This window comes from Protopterus annectens, chromosome 17.part0, assembly GCF_019279795.1.
Source record: "Protopterus annectens isolate FY-2018-M chromosome 17.part0, PAN1.0, whole genome shotgun sequence".
NCBI classification, from domain to species: domain Eukaryota; kingdom Metazoa; phylum Chordata; order Ceratodontiformes; family Protopteridae; genus Protopterus; species Protopterus annectens.
In genome coordinates, this window is record NC_056751.1 from 86,935,215 (window position 1) to 86,954,994 (window position 19,780).

At 38.3% G+C, this 19,780-nt stretch overlaps 1 protein-coding gene across 1 annotated transcript in view; it reads left to right on the plus strand.

Annotated features, from left to right (window-relative positions):
* Positions 1-19,780, plus strand: part of FBXO10 (F-box protein 10) — a 721,173-nt gene that overhangs the window by 608,806 nt on the left and 92,587 nt on the right. The window contains exon 9 of the mRNA XM_044059796.1: positions 1,048-1,358. Coding sequence (XP_043915731.1) covers positions 1,048-1,358 — 311 coding nt within the window. The remainder of the gene's footprint in view (positions 1-1,047; positions 1,359-19,780) is intronic.

Here is a 19,780-nt window from a genome sequence, read left to right on the forward strand (position 1 = left end):
TTATCGCCCTATGCCTTTGGACTGGGTTAGTTGCTTGCCTTTAGTGCCATCAGCTCATGAATTCTGTTATGTAAGGGTCAGTATCTAGTGGTCTTGTCTGGAAAATATTCCAAGGAAAATCCTGAAAGCAGTGTAAAAGTTGTTCTTGTTATATGTAATTAGAGTTGTGTTAAAGTCAGACTAGCCATTAGAAATTGACATAGTGAGATATTTTCATAACAAAACAAAATAAAAAATGTAGCTATCCTTTATTTTCAGATTACCAAATGTAAGAACTTTCAAAAACAGAACTGTATAATGTTTGTATTGCATTAGTCCTAAAAAGCTGTATTTCCTGTATAAAGGTGAGACTTGGACTCATTTTAAATGTTGTAACGCAAAAATGACACTGAAATAAATATGTTTTCATTAATATTCAAAATGCAGATTGCCTATTTTGCTTTTGAATCTAGGACTGCAGTCTGAAAGCAAAGTTTCAGGAGATGACCCAGTATAATTCCCAGAAAGTTTCATGAGAATGTCTGGTCATTTTGGGGATACATTTCTTATATTTAAGAAACAAACAAAAAAAATAGCCTTAGTCAATGATAAGAGCACAGCCTTCTTGTAAATGGACAGTAATAAAGGGGTGATGCTCTGGGCTTTTTATGCAGTGTCCATATCAATAGCTAATTTTATTTTGCGTCCACCATAGTTAAGAGTTTTGTCTTGCATATCAGGATGTGTGAAAAGAGGATTCCAAGCAGTTCAAAACCTTGTCCATTCCTACTACCCTGCCGTCTTTTTGTAAGTATTGCCTTACCTGTGTTGCACACCTGGCTTTGGAAAAATGTGCTGATGTGATACCAACATTATCTGTTAAATGAGCCTGCCCTTCTTTGATTATAGGCCTTACTGCTGGTGTAACTGAGATGATAAACTATACTCTAAAATGGTGTCAGTTTAAAGTAAAGTGCTTACATAATCTAGTATGAATTTGAACTGTTTCTTTGTAGACTTGCTGAGTTCTTGGTTTCTGTTACATGTGTGACATGTATTTTTTTTTAGCTGCTGGCTTATATGTCAAAAGCAGTGAGGCCTTGAATATCGCAACAAATGCAGTGCATGCCAACCATGACAGCGGCATTGCAGTGTTCCAGAGTACACAGCTGACTCGAATAGCAAACAACAGCATCACTTGTAACAGTGCAGCTGGTGTACTGATTGAAACAGGGTGTAAAGTCGAACTTCGTGGAAATGGAATCTATGACAACAATAGTCACGGCATAATATCCAAGGGAGATGGTATTATTCTGGAGAATGATATCTTGGGAAATCATGGCTCTGGTATTCAGCTTTTAGAATCTGCAGATGTAAAGGTAAGTGTATTGTTCTGTTTATTACATCAGAGTCTATGGGATGGAATTTATTTTCAAAATTATATGATTATTGTGTTAGTTTATGGTGAGATAATACCTGGGCACTGTCACTGCTTAAGTTTTTCTGTCTGACTTTTCTGGCCATTGCTTCTTCTATTCCTCCTGATCATTAGATACCCCTTTCTTTAAATTCTTTACAAATAATCCAAACCTCAGGAGGGATTCCTGGTACACCTTCATACTACACAGAGCTGCACAGGTAGCTTTGCAGAGTATGTAAGGAGCTTGGGATTTATAAAGCTGTCACTGCTCAGTTGCCAGTGAAGTTTCTTTCTTTGCTCCTTCTGGGACATGCCTGAAATTAATTCATTGCATGTAAGTGTGGTAGTTTGTGGGCAGATTAGTCCCTTGCACATTGTGGTGTAGTGCTCTAGAGGCATCCTTGTATATTATGGTGATTTATAGATGTCTGTACTATAGAAGATTCATACAGAGCAGTGCAGAAAATATTTTTGTAACCATTTTAAATGTTGGAACCCACTAGAGTGAGTACCAAAACACGGAGATTGAATAGCCAAAAAAGCAGACTTACATATACCAAGTCCAAGATGGCCATTTTACAGAATATTCCCTTTGCTCCAAGGTATGGTAATCTTGGACTTGGTATATATAAGTTGGGGGGACACTTGTCCCCCACACTTGTCCACTATAAAAAAAGAAGTTTAAAGAATAACTGTAATGTTCGAGACTTGCTCTTCTTCAATATTTTTGATCTTTTTTTTTTTTTCGGTCTGTTGGCAGTCAGAGTTGAGTGTTGACATTTCAAGATATAATTACATTTATAAATTTGTATTTTAGCAATACTTCATGACTGGGTGTGGGTATCACAGGATTTGCCCACGGTTGGTCTGGGGTTTGGTCATAAGAGGAAATCCCAAGTGATTTAACAAAGCCAGGCATGGTTAAATCCTGTGATACCCACTGATAGGAGTATGTTACTGCTGTTATACAATGATATTATTTATAAAAGAAATTGCTTAGCTTTTTAAAATATTGTCATTATGTGAATGGACTTGAATGTTTTTTTCTGCAGATTCTTCCTTCTAGATGTGTAAGGCATTCACTGCATATACATTCAGCATATTTGTGTTAATGCTTCCCCAGTGCATATTACATGTAGATAGTTCTGTTCCTTTATTAAAAAAAAAAGAAAGAAAGAAAAGAAAAGAAAAAAAATTGAGCAGCAGGAATCTGTAAGAAAACTGGCAAACTGACTGAACTGTGTACGCCTGCAGTGAGTTACTTGCCACTGAAGCACACATTAGGCATTTCTTCTATAGTGGCATTAAATGAATGGCAATAAATATTTGCAGTGCCATTATACAGAATGATCGATGGATGTCCTTCCATTTCACTTTTGTAATATTCATAGTAGTAGGGATAACCTAGGGGGGTAGGTCTGGCGTGATGGTTAAGGTCTTCACCTCATAAACACAAGATTTGATTCTGTCCTCGGAATATTGGCTTGGTTTAAAAGGGCGCTTTGAGACAGCCTAGCATTCACCTAAATAATGTCACACAGAGTTATACATGGTTCCTGTACACACTTTATGATGGTGTTTAATTCTCTGAAACATGTTAAGATTTTTTAATGGTTAATTTTGTCCCACTAATATTTATGAAGTGAATGTCTGAGATTTGGTATCTTGTATTTTTTAGTCGTTTCTCCTGCAGTAAAATGAATATGCATTAAAAGGATAGTTTAACAGACATCATAAGATAGTGTTTGAGTAACTGCTGTTTGAGCAAGGAAAGTTTTGCAACATCTCTGGACAGTGCTACTTGGAATGATACTCTTTTTACACAGCAAACAGCTGACTTAATTATCTGCATCTAAGTACAGAGGAAACTTTTAACATTTCCACCACAGGTTCACTTGTATGCCACTTGAGTCTCACCTTATCTGTTTTTGTAGTGAGAAGATGTCCACCTGTAGCTCTAACCTCTCCTTTTAGTAGCTACAGCTAGCCAGACTTCATCCCATTGTCGACACCAGATTTACAACATTCACACTGATTGCTCTAACCTGTGTGCATGTTTTTGAATAGCAGTGATCTTCTATTGTATAATTAATAGTATGTGACTATTAGTTGCATTATGCTCTTGTTTTCTAATGGGAACATCTGAGCAGAGTGCATCGGATTCATGGGAGTATTTGTTGTACAATCTGTCTGAATGTGTATGTGACTATGTAGTAGAAGGCTATTTGTCTGTACATGTATATTTGTGAGTGGCACATCCCTTTTGCTGTAATCTGCACTGCAAAATGTCACAGCTCCAAAATCATGGTTGCATTCAGAGAAGTGCAACTTGGGTACAGGGCTGTGTTGATGTCCTGCCTGATACCGTGCAAAGCAAAATGACACAGCCCCAATCAGAAAACTGTCAAATTAGCTATCATGTGCCGCAGTGGTGCAGCTTAACAGCTGTCAGACTACGACTACTTAAAGTTCCACAGGATTGTAGGACATTCGCATGAGCAGTTTTTTATACTGATGATAGTGATTCTTAGACATGTAAATTTGGTTTTAATGTGATTCATCTGATCCCTACAGAGTATGCATGTTTCCGAATTACATTAATTCTGAACAATGCAATTTGCCTTATCTGAGCAACTGACTTTACACTACTGCAGGACAGGACTATGAATTGCAGTCCACATCAGTTCGCAGTTTCTACTCATATTTATGCCTTCAGTCACCCTGCATCTATTTCCCCCGTACTTTTCCACTTCAGTGTTGCAAATGCACTTTTACAAATCATACAGTTCATTGGCTTAATTTTCTCAGCATGCTATGTTAGTTCATAACTCTTTCCTCTAGCACACTTACACCCAGACCCATAGTAAGTGTATTTCATCACTTAAACTCAGTGTACTGTATAATTGAGTTTTATGATAATCTGGTTTCTTTCTTTCTTGCAATCAAGAGTTTTTCACAGTCCAGTTTTCTCATATTCTAGTGGTTTAGCCTGTTCATGCCCGGTGTTTATTATAATGTAAGTTTGTTTAGCAAGTTGGCATGAAGAGTCTGTGGATTATCAATAGCATCCCACTATATATATATATACATATATATATATATATATATATATATATATATATATATATATATATATATATATATATATATATATAAAATGTGTGTGTGTGTATATATGTATGTATATATATATATATATATATATATATATATATATATATATATATATATATATATATATATATATATATATATATATATATATATATCTATTTATTTATTTATATATGTGTGTGATGGCCTCCAAAAGACATGCATGAATGGGCGTGCCTTCGCTGAAGGTTGGGCATCGGGCTGGCAACTCGGCACCATAAAAATCTACTGCCAATCATTAGTGGACCGGAGTTCTGCTGTGGCGACCCCTAACCAGGAAAAGCCCGAAAAGACAAGCATATATATATATATATATATATATATATATATATATATATATATATATATATATATATATGATCATTTACAGATCCCCATCGGCACTTTCTGCCGAAGCAGAAATCACCGAACATACTTAACCGAAAGTGCTGTTCACTGACGCAGCACTTTCGGATAATATGCTCATTGTGCAGGTCGCACTACGGTGCGGTTAAGGGAAAATTCCCTTTTCCCCACAGTAGTGCAACCTCTGAGTGAGAATATAAAAGCGGGGGGTGCAGGGGGGCTTGCCCCACTGCATAAAAGAAGATTTATTGTTTTTTTTTTCTTTTTCTAACGCACTTTAATGAAAGCACATTTTCTGTACATTTTGGCTAGGCTTGTATAGGCCCTAGTACCTACCTATGAACCAATGAACCTATATATATATATATATATATATATATATATATATATATATATATATATATATATACACACACACACACACACACACACACACACATGGATTTATTTAGGGAACCACCCTTCCTCTTGTGACCGTCTTGCCATTACCAGTAGTGTCTATTGTTTTCGCTCTCTCCACTCCTATATTCCTTCTGCCAGGGGAATGCAAGAGCTGAGGATGCCAAGCGTAACATTTATAGTGTTAAGGATTTTTGTTTGCATATAACAGTCCCAGACTAGAGAACGTGATACATTGCTTTCTGTGCTGATCTTTAGTGAAGTAAACACTTGCAGATAGCATGCCTTACTGTTGCACTTCTTGGTAAGTTCATAGACTCCAGAGTGCGCTGCTCAGAGCTTCTTTGTCAGGTAGTGCTTGTACAGCAAGACTTTGCCACTTCCCTCATGATTAGGCCAGCACTGAACACGCCCTCACATTCCTGTCTGTCTCTTCCAGCACCCAGGGCCTGCTAGTCCAACCTGGGTGGACTGAGCCTCACTCAGGGCACAAAACATCTACACCATGGTGCAGTCAGAAAAATGATCATGTTAACACTGTTTTTTTTTTCATCCCTATATATAGGTGTGTGTATTTTAGATATATGGATATATGTGTGTGTATGCTTTTTTATTTTCATGTTTCCACTGCTGTCAGTCCTGTTTTTGCAATGCTTTTCCCGTCACTGGATTTGCCTATTTTTGTTTTTTCCTCTACTATCTCTGTCCAACAAGCCTACTTTAGTGCCCTACAAACCTGTTCTTTCCCCTGCATGCCTGGCATGAGCATTTCATGTCATTCCATGAGGGGAATCACACTTTTCCAGATGAAAATACGTTTCTATGACCCATTCTTTTAAACAGGCACTTGGGGCAGGAGTTTAACAATGGGGGGGGCCATCATTTATGGCTTGTATTTTCTGTTATGCACCTACCCCTGCCAGTCAATGGCTGACATGCATACATGCCAAAACAAGGACTCAATAGCTTTGCAGAACATATACATGCTTTCTCGCTTGCACAGTGGGGGCTGCCTGTGCAAATGCAGCTTGTTAAGGCTAAATGCACATCTTCAGTGCATAGACTGTATGCTGTACAGTACACTCATTTTTCAGTGGGTGTTAGCAGTGCACTGGATCTGGCATCCTCCGTCCGGCCATGCTGGGCATGCCAGCATTGGCCAATTAATGCCACTCCCATGTCGACTCCTTCAGAACCCAAGTCACAGTTGGGCCTAATCACTTTCTGTCATGGAGCTGCCAGACTTGCCCTTCTTTTAAACCTATGTTAGCAGTATAGTGCAGAGCGGGGCATTCAGATATTGTTAGAGGAAAGTATAACAATAGGAATGGTTTAGTGGGGTGAAAAAGCATAAGCTTGGTCTTATTAGGATTTAGTATACGGTTAGCTTTGGAAAGCCAAGATTCCACTTGGAGAACAGATTGTTGTGTGATTTCTTGTAGATGTGTGAGGGAGGGTGCTTTATATATAAGAGCAGTGTCGTCTTCATATTGAACAACTGATACTAGTGAAGTGGATGTATTTAACTGGTTAGTGAATATATTGAACAACAAGGGTCCTAGTATGGAACCTTGTGGGATGCCGATATTAACAGGGAGTAGAGATGATAGCTCTTGTATCCATCTAACAGCTTGTTGCTGTTTGGATAGGTAATCATGGAAACAAAGTAGGGTAGAGGGACTAAAGTTTAAGGTGGCTAGTTCTAACAATAGTTTTTGATGCAAAACTGTATCAAAGGCCTTAGAGAGGTCAAAAAAGATAGCAGAGACAAGACTGTTTTGGTTTCTGTGTTGATTTATAGTGTTGATAAAGCTGAGGAGGGCAGTTGTAGTGTTATGGTGGGGGCGAAAGCCATGTTGAGTGTAAGAGAGGAGTTTGTTGGTTAGAGGGTGATTTAGGAGTTGGGTATGAATGCAACTTTCAAGTATTTGTGAGAGGGGAGAAAGGATGGCAACAGGCCTATAGTTAGTGAGTTCAGTGGAGTTCCCACCTTTATGAAGGGGGGTGATGTAGGAGATTTTCCAGAGGATTGGAACATAGTTTTCAGCAACAGAGTGATTGATAATAATGGATGTTCATCGTGTTACCCTGCTGCAGTCATCACACTTGGGTTATCCTGTCGTCAGGCGGTCCCGCAGTCGGCCGGAATTTAGTCTTGGTCCGGATTATCTGCAGTCGCCTAGTAGGTTTGAGTGTGCCAGGATATATAATGCAACCGACGCCATTTTCTTCAGTCTTTCTTGCCGCGTTGTAAGCAGAAGCAGTTTGTGAGATTTTCGATTAGTTTCAGACCGAAGTCTTCTATAAAGCTAAGTACCCCATTGGGGAAACTTTCCTTGCCTCAGACCGATGTCAGAAAGTTAACAATTGTATTTCTTGTGGGAAGCAAATACCTCATAAGGATTTTCATTCTTATTGCATACCTTGCCTAGGCCCAGATCACGACGTCACTTCTTGTCTGTTTTGTGCTAGGTTTAATAAGCGTAGTATTAAAAGACGCTTTGATTTCGCATGACACTACTTCGGTAGGAAATTTAAGGGATAAGGAAGACTGACAACTCTCACCATTAAAATGTTTTCTAAGTCGAAGACTCCTTATAAATCTAAAAGGACTGCACTTCAGTCTCCTGTTCAAGGCCCTATGCCTAAGAAACAGATGCTCAAAATGGCTGAAGATTTGATTTCTTTAATCAGGGGTTCACAGCCCCCCTCCTGACAAAAGGCCTAGACAAGAGAAAGATTTTGCTTCCTCTGAGCAAATGTCCATTTCTTCAGACTCCTCTGAGGACCAAGACTATTCCTTCTCTCCTTATGAAGATTCTGATGCTGAGGTCATTGCATACGTTTCTGCTATACCCATCATGGGAAACCAGTTCCTGCTACCATTAGATCCCATTCTACCAGGGCAACAGCTACCTCTACAGCCTTTCTCAGGGGGGTTCCAACCAAGGAAATTTTAGAAGCTGCAACTTGGAGTTCAGTACACACCTTTACCAAACACTATCACTTACCTCTTTACTCTAAGTCCAGGGCAGGCTTCACCACTGCAGTTCTGCAGGGCCTTATTGCCTCCACTAACCCTCTATGATACATATAAATTTTCAGCGGAGGCCCGGGGAGAAAAGCTCCACATTACGAAAAATTTAGTAATAATTAAAAATGTAGGTTACAAAGACATCTGAAAATTTAACAATAAAATCTATTTATGAAAGTTTAGTAACAATTTAAAAAATGCAGATTACAAAGATCTCTAGACAGTTAACAATAGGTCAAAGACAAAAATCATATAAAGGTTACATATAGATAGGAAATAAAAAAAGCATTGTTGCTGATGCAGTATATATACAGGGAAAACAATCTTTTAAGAGAGGTGTGTCTATAAGATAAGCATTTTCAGTTAGAAAGTAAGGAAGATGAAAAAGAGAAGGTAGTTTAGGTTGGAAGAATCTAATTAGTGTGGGCAGAATAGTAAGTTGCAGTGGGAGAAGAGGGTAAACACATTTGTGAGCTAAGTTTGGTTTAATAGTTTCTTGGTGTGTTTTGGGTTAGTCGGGGTTTAGATATGAGCACGACTATTTTTTGTCTACCTCAGTCTCATTATTGTATGGGTTAGTCGGGGTTTAGACATGGACATAGCCAGACTCTGTGCAAGTGGTTGAAGGTGCTTACCAGTTATAGACCAGAATGTTTTGGGATTGTTATGGTACTTTTGTTGAGTGGTGATTTAATATGATTTTTTTATCTTATAGGTTCATAGGTAGGTACTAGGCTATCTGCCCAAGGGCATTTATAAGCCTTGCCAGAATGTGTTGGCTTTCGCCTCCCTTTTAAATTAGTTTCCTGGGCCTCTGTCTAGCAGGGTTATTGAAGTGATCCCAGGGGTAAATTTACGATTTCCCATCCACTCGTCAAGATTTCTCTTGAAGAGAGTCAGTGAGGGGCTTTGCCTAGCATAAACTGGGATTCTATTCCAGAGGGAGGGAAGTCTCTGGGACAGGAAGTCTCTGGGACAGGAATCTATCCCTCCAGCATGTCATGTTTATTGTTGTGCTGAGGTATAATTCACTGGAGCCTGTGGCTCTAAGAGATTTGGTTTTCTTGAGGTGGAGCATTTCCATTAATTCCGAGTTGGACATGGCCTTATACGTCAGGCAGAGATCACCTCTAAGCAGGCGGTAAGCAACCGAGTAGAGCTGGAGTTTCTTAAGTCGAGCTGCATAGGGCATCTGTTTGAGGCCCATGATCCTCTTGGTGAGGTACTTCTGTGGTCTTTCCAGCTATTGCAGGTGTCGAGTAAGGTACATTCCAAATGGGGCATTGTACTCTATTATGGGCCTAATGAGTGATGAGTATAAGGGCACAATGACCTCTCTAGATGTGAACCCTTTCGTGATTAGGTGGGCTACATAGAAGGAATTTCTAACCACTTCGGCAATGTGGTTATCAAAGGATAGGTTGCTATCTACCTGGGTCCCCACGTCCCTAATTACATCTTCCATACTTAGTGGATTACCACCTATGTGATAATTCATGGGCACTTTGTTTTTCCCAAAGGGGATGACTATGCATTTTTTGGCATTTAGCTTGAGGCCATGGTTCTGACCCCAGGTATCTGTCTCTGTGAGACCCTTCTGGAGGATGTCTGTGTCAGCCGGAGAGTCGATTATGGCCCCCAGTTTGCAGTCATCTGCGAACTTGGTCAGCCATAGTCCTCCCGTGCTTGCCTGTACCTCAGAGAAGTATATAATGAACAGCAGGGGTCCCAGGACCGAGCCCTGTGGGATTCCACTTGTAACTGGTTTAGAGTCGGATATGGCACCCGCAACTCTGACCATGTGTGTTCTATCCTTGAGCCAGTTGGCAACCCATCTCGTGACATAGGGGTTAATGTTCAAGCTGGTGAGCTTATCTATGATGCCAGAGTGGGGAATGGTGTCGAAGGCCTTAGCAAGATCCAGGTAGGCTGTTTGGACTACCTTTCCTTCATCTATGGCCTTGGTAACTGTTTCAAAGAAGTCAACTACATTTAGGAGGCAGGATCTGCCTTTAATAAAGCCGATTTGGGTAGGGTCCAGTGTCTGGAGGTTCCCAATGTCTCTGTTTATGAGTTCCATGATGATTCGCTCCATAGCTTTGCAGACCAGACTAGTCAGGCTTATAGGCAATAGTTCCTAGGTTCTGTTGTGGCACTACCTTTGTGGAGCGGGATGACTGTTGCTGTACACCATTCTTTGGGTACATAGCCTGTGGTAAGGCTGAGTTTAAACAGTAAATTTAGGTGAGGGTTTAGTTCATTTTGGAGCTCGTGTAAGACGCAGCCTGGGATACCATCCGGTCCCATTGATGCTGTGTTTTTAGCTTTGCAGAGGGCTGTTTTTACCTGCATGTCTCTGATGTCTGGGGCTTTGCATTCTTCTGGGATGGACACGGGCCCTTTTGGGGGTGTGGGGGTAAAGTTTGCACTGAACCTGTCAGCCAGGATGTTAGCAATGTCAGTTGGCTCAGTGTATTTTTTGCCATTTTGCACTAGCTCAGAGCATATCTGAGAGTTGCCACCTAGATTCTTGACATAGCTAAGAAGGCTTTGTGATTATCTTTAGAGTCTTTGGCAATTTTTCTTTTGAAACTGGCCTTGGATAATTTTATGCTTTTATTTGAGATTTAGCTTTATTTCTAAGCTGTTTATATTGAGTTAAGGTATCCTGGATTCTGTGAATAAGCCACTGGAGCCACACCTTATCCCTTTGTTTTAAAAGATTTTTGGTATTTTGAGATAACCAAGGTGAGTGATGCATTTTTATTCTAGCAGGTCGACAAGGGGCTAACAGTCTAGGATCTGTAGGAAAGTAGTGTTAAAGTGTTGAACTGCAGTATCTAATGGTAATGTTTTTAGGGGAGACCAATCCATTTGTTTAAGTAGATAGTTGAATGTGTGGGTATTGAAGTTTCTTTTATTACGAATTAGTCGGAAGACTGATTGTCTAGGTGGACTAAGGTTATGTCTAAGCAGAAAACTTGGAAGATGGTCAGTAATGTTGTTTGACAACCTGCTTGGAGAAAAGGAGATTTGTTAGTGAGAATCCAATCCAGAATCAAGTGTCTATTAGATGTTTTATCTATTCTAGTGGGATCTTGTATAAGCTGGTAGAAGCCATGTAAGTTAATACAGTTTGGAGAATTATGTACGTCATAGGTGGACCAATCTGTACTGAGGTCTCCCATTATGATAATTTCCTGATGGTAGGTTAAGGAAAGCCAGTGAAGAATATATTCAACTATAGTAGCATTTTCACCTAGGGGTATGTAGATGCCTACAATGATTAAACTCTTGTTTTTGTTAATGTTAAGTTTAGTGAGAAGAATTTCAGCATTATGAAATGAAGGTAAATTAGTGTTAATAAGTTCCAGTGTTAAATTTTGTTTGAACATTATGGCTACACCACCTCCTCGTTTAATTTGACAGTCAAATCTATAAAGGTTATAACTAGGGTGGGACTTCATTGTCTGTAATATGTGGTTTAAGCCAGGTTTCAGTCAAGATGGTTATGTCAGGGGAGTATAAATCTACTAGGGAGTGTAAATCATGAACTTTATGTAGTACACTTCTTGGGTTTATATTGAGGAAGAGAAGAGTGTGTCCTCTGCGATAAGATGGAATGGTAGGGGAGTTAATAGGGGAGTGTGTAGAAGATATGTTTTGAGTAGATTGAGAGCCAGGGTTAGGCTGGATATCACCACTCAATTGTAGCTTATTAGATAGATGCGGGCAGTTTAATTTTCAATTTTACACTAATGCAACCCCTAGGCACTACCATATAAATTAAACACTGTATAGTTTAAATGGATTAACAACTGAGATTATCCCATTCAGCAGGGCTTGCTTCTTTACAAAAAGAGCAAATTAAAATTAATTTAAATGTAGTTTAAACTAAAATGTAAATTAACTACATTTGTATCCTGCACAAAAAGAAGCATGAACTAAAATTAATTGCAGTGTAAGTTAAAATCAACTTAAATTTGCATCCTTTGCTTATTAAGTAGTCAGGTCTATATAAGATAGTCGAAGTTCCGTAACTCCAAACACCTAATGGTCGAACCATTATGTTCGAAGTTGCAGAACTTTGAGTATCTAAAAAAAATAACTATACAATGCACACAACAAAAACTTGTTTTAAGCAGGGCCCCGCACCCCCCACACCCCCCACTACTTAAATATACTAACTCCAAGATTGTACCACATTGAAGTGAATGGAAATCTCCTCTTACAGAGATTTCCATTCAAAAGCTCGAACTTTTACAAATTTGAATGTATGGTCTCGACCATATGTGGTTTGTACTTGTAAAAGTTCGACTACGTGATAGGAACCCAAGTAGTCAGTTAAATGTCAACAAGTTCTGATTCCCATAACTAAAATGGATGAACAGTCTACTTGACTTCCCTCCATTACCAGCCTCATTCTGTGTGGCAGCTGCCTGATGTTCACAGATAATAACCTTGTGCAGCAAAATGCAATTCTATTTGTGAGAGATGCAAGTTGCTAAATAACAAGAAAGCAACTCTCCTACAAAAAAAAAAAACACACACACACACACACACACACACACACACACACACTCTGTAATATGCTCTTTCACAGCACTCTACTCAAATCCAGACTAAATTATCTTATGCCGAGGCTATAAAAAAGTCCTTGCCTAAGCCTACTAGACCCATTAAGACTAGGTTTCAGTGAAAGCCACATACCACAACACCCACTGGTACACCAGCAAATCCACTACTGCAATTCATACTACAGATAAAACTGTCCTTGTGGTTAGTGACTCCACAGTCAGACATACTGATTCATCTCTCACTAATTTGGGCAAAGAACATGGCGATGGTGAGTTGCCTTTCAGATGACAGGATCTTTGACATCTCAAGGGCCGTTAAGGCCCTTATACCTAACAAATATAAGAATGACATGTTGGTGGTCCTTGGGGAGGGATTTAATGATTTGGCATGCAAAACCCTAACAGAAAAACAGAGACCTGTCAGAACTCTCCATGCATGTCACAAATGCAGGTAAGACCTTGGTCCTCAGCGGATTTTTTTTCTTTTCTGAGAATGATGCTGGAATACAGAGAAAAGATAAAAAAAAGTACACAATGTGAGGGCTATTAAGAAACCTGCCTTTAATGAAAATACATTGTAGTGAGCGCTTTCATCCCTCAAACTAGGGACTTCATCAGAATACAATTACACAACACAACAGCACTATTTAAATAACCCACCTCTCCTTAAGGTAGGATCTTAAACAACCAATCACTATCCTGCCAGTTAATGACAATAAATGAAAAATGGCAGCTACATCACAACTAAACAAAATTATTTTGCACTAACATCACAAAATGTATAAAAACATCAGCAATTGTATAAAAAATACTGCTTAAAAAATCCGTATTTACTACAGTGGCTTTTTAAAAGTTTGTAAATATTATAAATGTTCATAAAAAAACACACTTTCAAAAAAAAGTACATTCAATTTACATTTGATATATTGGGGGGTGACTGTAAAAACATGTTTACAAAGAAGGAGACAGATTGGCAATTTAGGTTAGCTGCTGTGTTCTCCCTGGGATTAAATGATGCCATCACCATTTCCCCTATGCTACATGAGCGAGCTAATAAAATTTAGATATTGATGGAACAACAACATATAGTATGTATATAAAAAAAAATTTTGTTAGTTTCCTATGTTTCTCATGTTTTCATAAGCCAAAACTGTTTTAACATATATTTTTTTAAAAGTGTACTTTTTTGAAAGTGTGTTTTTTATGAACATTTATAATATCATTAAAGGCAGTTTTCTTTATAGCCTTCTGATCGTGTATTTTTCTATCAGTTTTACTTGCACGTTACTTTTTATACAAAGAAAATATAATTGGTTTCAACAGCTGTTTAAGCAGGATTTCCAAGATGGCTGTACACTGATCAACAGCTTAATTTCAGCTCTTGAAGTCTGAAAACAGAAATTGAGAAATAAGGGTTAGTGAAATTGTCAGTTTGGGTAAAATTCAGTTACTGGCTAGTAGGTATCCTACCTGGATGACAGCAAAGAAGATATATGGAGAACCTGAAAGAAAATCAACCAGAAAAGGTGAAGAGAAAACACTGGCTGTGGAGAATCCTGCTGCTATTGGGCAAAAAGCAGGTCAAGCTTCAGCTTTGGTACAAGAAATGGCTTTCAGTAATTTAATGGAAAAATAAATCAAATGTACATGATTAAAATAAATGAAACATTGAAGGAATATATCCACTCACATAAAAGGCTGGAAAAATAAAATAATCTTTAACTAGCTTTAACTAGCTATTTAGATGAAATGCTAAAACTGCAAAAATCAAAGGCTGAAATGAAGAAAAAGTTTCCTGAGTATAAGGCTTCTCAATAAGAGAGGTTTCAAAAAATGGATGAGTTAGAAAACAGAGAGCATGGAGAAAACCTGAGATTTTCTGCTATACCAAAGAATCTGGAAGGAACAGGCTATATTAATTTTATGAAAGCACAAACAGGCAACTGAACTGGCATTCTGCAGCAGGATTTGTTAATTGAAAGGGCACATTTAGTGTATGCTCCAAATTTGGCCATGAGAAAGCAGCCAAGATGTGTATTAGTAAAGATGAAATCATACCTTATTGTCACCATTGTTTTATGTAACTGGCTATAATGCAGCTACATCTTCACAATCTGTAACTATCTGACTGTCATCTACCCCTTTCCACTACTATCTCTGTCTTCCTTTTGCCTGGACCTTCTCAGTACTCCATAATTTGTAACCATCTTCATCCTATAATTACTTCATTGTCTCATACTCAATATCAGATGTGGACTGGGACAAGAATTAGACTGTGGGAGCAGAATGGGTTGGGCCAACTAGAAAGAGGTGTGGTTAGCTTCACAAGGCAGAGCTATGGTACCATTGGATCAACACTGATTGTGCTTACCATTTTACATAAAATAACTGCACAATCACTATTGCACATGCTGAATAATCTACCAAATACTAGACTAAATTGCATTTCAGAGCTAATGAGATGTTTAGGTTATGCTATAACAACATAAGACCTAAACATCTCTAAATGGTAAAAAATAGTTGGTGTTGACTGCATTAAACTATTATGAGTACTCATGGTGTAGTAAACATACATTGCACTGTGTCAGGTAATCTGCATTTTTACAACTCCAAGTGAAAAGTAAGGAGATTTGGAAATTCCCACTCTTCTTCTTGTTCTTTCAGCTGCTCCCATTAGGGGTCGCCACAGCAGATCAGCTGTTTCCATTTTTTCCTGTCCTCTTCATCTTGCTCTGTCACACCAACCACTTGCATGTCCTCTCTCACCACATCCATAAACCTTATCTTAGGCCTACCTATTTTCCTGTTACCTGGCAGCTTCATACTTAGCATCTTTTTCCCAATATACTCTGCATCCCTCCTCAGCTCATGTCCAAACCAACGTAATCTTGCCTCTCTGGCTTTGTCTCCAAACCTGGGTTGACCCTCTAATATACTTATTCCTAATCCTGTCCATCCTCGTCACACCCAGTGCAAATCTTAACATCTTCAACTCTGACACGTCAAGCTCTGACTCCTGCCTTTTTTTCAGTGCCACTATCTCCAACCCATATAACATAGCTGGTATCACTACCCTCTTGTAGACCTTCCCTTTCACTCTTACTGGTACTCCTCTGTCACAAATCACTCCTGACACTCTTTTCCACCCACTCCATCCTACCTGTACTCTCCTCTTCACCTCTCTTCCACACTCACCATTACTCTGAACTGTTGATCCCAAGTACTTAAACTCATTCACCTTCGCCACCTCTACTCCCTGCATTCTCACCATTCCTCTGTCCTCCCTCTCATTCACACACATATATTCTGTCTTAGTCCTGCTGACCTTCATTCCTTTTCTCTCTAGAGCATATCTCCACCTCTCCAGGGTCTCCTCCACCTGTTCCCTACTCTCACTACAGATCACAATGTCATCTGCAAACATCATAGTCCACGGGGACTCCTGTCTGATCTTGTCTGTCAACCTGTCCATCACCATTGCAAATAAGAAAGGGCTCAGAGCTGATCCTTGATGTAATCCCACCTCCACCTTAAAAGCATCCATCACTCCCACCACAGACCTCACCGCTGTCACACTACCCTCGTACATATCCTGTACCACTCTTACATACTTCTCTGACACTCCTGACTTCCTCATACAATATCACAACTCCTCTCTAAGCACCCTGTCATATGCTTTTTCTAAATCCACAAAGACACAACTCCTTCTGACCTTCTGTGTACTTCTTCATCAACACTCTCAGAGCAAAGATAGCATCTGTAGTGCTCTTTCCTGGCATGAAACCATACTGTTGATCACTAATCATCACCTCCCTTCTTAACCTAGCTTCCACTACTCTTTCCCATAACTTCATGCTGTGACTGAATGTCAGTTTAATCCCTCTGTAGTTACTACAGCTCTGCACATCACCACTGTACTATCTTAATTTATTAGTAACAATTAAAGATCACTCCAGTGCCTAATGTGCCAGCGGTTCTGAGAGACACTAACACAGGCTTGTATGACAGATGACTTTACCAAAATACACATTAATCTTGCAAAGCCAGAAGTGCAACAGTAGACAGCAGGACCAGTCAACTCATTTCATCCAAAAACAGCCCCCTCCCCATTACTGAACAAAAGTATCTGCTTTGGCCCTACTATGATTAAATTAACATACCTGCATTAATTTCATTTAGTTTATAAAAAAACATTAGTCACAACTTATGAGTGCCAGCTCATCTTGCTTGAATGAAACAAATACACATTTCATTTTATTTATTTTACTTTTGTTTACACAGGCTTGTCCAACTGTCTTTAGTCAAAAAAAAAACCCTTTTGAACATATGTCTGGGGACATACAGTACCTCTGAACCTGTTAGCACTAAAAATCTGGACAAATCCTAAAATAATGGAGGACAAAGGCCCACAAATAGGTACAGATTTTAAAAATTGCCATTATAAACTTAGAAAGTTGCTAGAATAATGGGATTTATGTTAACATGCATTTTCTGAAAGATACAGAGTTTAAACTCAAATGTGTATCACTGTTTAGTGACATCAATCCTCAGTAATTTGCCAGAAAACCACACATTTTATGAAGAACAGACCAAAAATATGAGGCAAAAAGCTGGACTTTATACAAAAATCTGGACAGTTGAGAGGTATGCTGGGGAGAAAAGTTCTAACATATTACAAACATTTTTAAAAAGACATTCAAGGAAAATTATTATTCACTGTATATCAGGCTGAAGAGAAGCAAATTTAGGCCAGCAATTGGGAAATGTCAAAAGGCAGGTGTAAGATTCAAGCTGCTATATCCAGCTGTCTTTATTTCTCCTGTGTAGGATCAAAGATATTTTGGTGTAGAAAATGCTAAGAAAGAAAGAAAAAGGTTACCCAAACAAAATATGAGCCAGCAAACAGAAGGAGATTCTGTGACTGAAACATTTTTCAAAGTGCCTTGGACTTGAATGAGAGTCTGATTTTCAGAGATGGAGATGATCAGGAAGAAGACCAGCGACACTAAAAGTAATAAATAAATGTAAGATGTTAAATCAACAGTCACATTTGTGAAATATGGGTTTCCAAGAAACAGTGGCCGAGAAAAACTGGACTTTTGTGAACTTTGTTAAACTTGTGGGTAGACTGTAAAGCATATACCTCACTTTGCTGTTAATGTATGGAAAAAAAGAAGTAACTACAAGTAAAACATTTTTTTTTGTTCTTGTTAGTATTTGTATAAAACATTTTGTGATATAAACTATATGTTATATTGTAGAGAAGTTTTGTATAGTGTGCAGTCAGGTGTATTTTAAATGTGGGAGGGAGAGTCTTTTCAATGACTGTTGTATGTGTTAAAGCTGTTAAAGTAAACAAATACATTTTTTAGTTATAAGAAATACAGACCTTGCAGAATAGCAAAAGAAGGAAGGCGGGACAGTAGCAAGTTTAAGTTAATATGCTGTGATGTTGGGCTGCTGGGGTAAGATGTAAACGTGCACTGACTACATGTAGAATTAAGATAATTTCCCTTATTTTTACAAGACTGGATGTCTTCATTAATGTTCTTGCCTTAAACTATAAACATTTTATAAGCAAATTAGCATGAAAAATACAACAAAAATGATACAAAGATTCCTTCATGCATCTGCAAAATTGTTAGCTGTTTTTTTTTTTATTGCTGACCACTTTTTCATGGAGACAAGCTGTCTGCAGGTATAAGTAATTAATCTTGAGAGTTCTGAGCAATCTTTCTGATAGAAATACAAAAAGTTAAAGATGCAATGACAACAGTTCAGTGAAAAATAAAGTTTGAAATTACAGGTAGTAAATAAGAAAATGAAGCCTCCTCGGCAGCCTTATGCTTTAATGAATTTAATAGAACAGTGCACAATTTTGTTTTATGTAAAGTTAACTAGTGCAGTTTTTCTTAGGGCTAAAAAGTGATGTGTTTTGAAAGCATACACACTGTTTTTCACAAACGAGAGGAAAACAGAGGTAAGAAAAGAACAGACAGCAATCAGTAGAAGTGGGTACAGGCTGTAACATGCACTTTTAACACAGGGAACCATAATTTTAGATTAGGTAGTGTCTTTGGGTACATCTGATGATTTGAGGCAATTGTTAAACTTCATTTGTTGAAAATGGACATAGTTTTGTGTGCTTATTCTAACTTAATAGGAGATGGGGTGTTCCAAAAATGTATTTAATGTTTTGTTTGAGGGTTTTCATTAAAGCACAACATCTTGAAAAAATATGGCATAGGATCAAATGAAGCTGAGAAGAACTAACTGTATAAAAAATAAGCCTTCCAAACATCAGTGTGGGCAGGTAAGGCAAACTTAGTTAATTCACATTAAAAAACTATCATGTATAATCAATAGGAACAATAGCTTTTTATCATAATAGCTACTGTATCCATATTATCTTGGAATGTAAATGGCCTTAAAGGTACAGAGAAAAAGGAAATAATATTAAATCATTTAAGAAATGCAGAGTATAAATAGCAGTGCTGCAGGAAACCCATTTTGGAAATAAATGAGCATGTGAATTTGAAAATGAAAGGATTTCAGGATGGACATTCAGCAGAAGACCAGGGAAAAGAACAGTAATAATACTGATTTCTAGAAGGGCTTCAGTAGTGATAGAAGAGGAAACAAGGCAATAATGATAGATTTCTGGTAATATGGGGCTGTTGGCAAGGGAGGTAGATTACATTGGCATGTTTTTGTACTCCACCAAACATTGCTGTTATGAAGATAAGGAAAGTTTTGGAGAAGTAGTCCGCTTTCAGCAGAGAATATTACTTAATGAATGGGAAATGAAACTTGATTTGCAATAGTAAGGCATGGGGATCTAGAATGGAAAATATAACAAAAGAGAGTAGATTT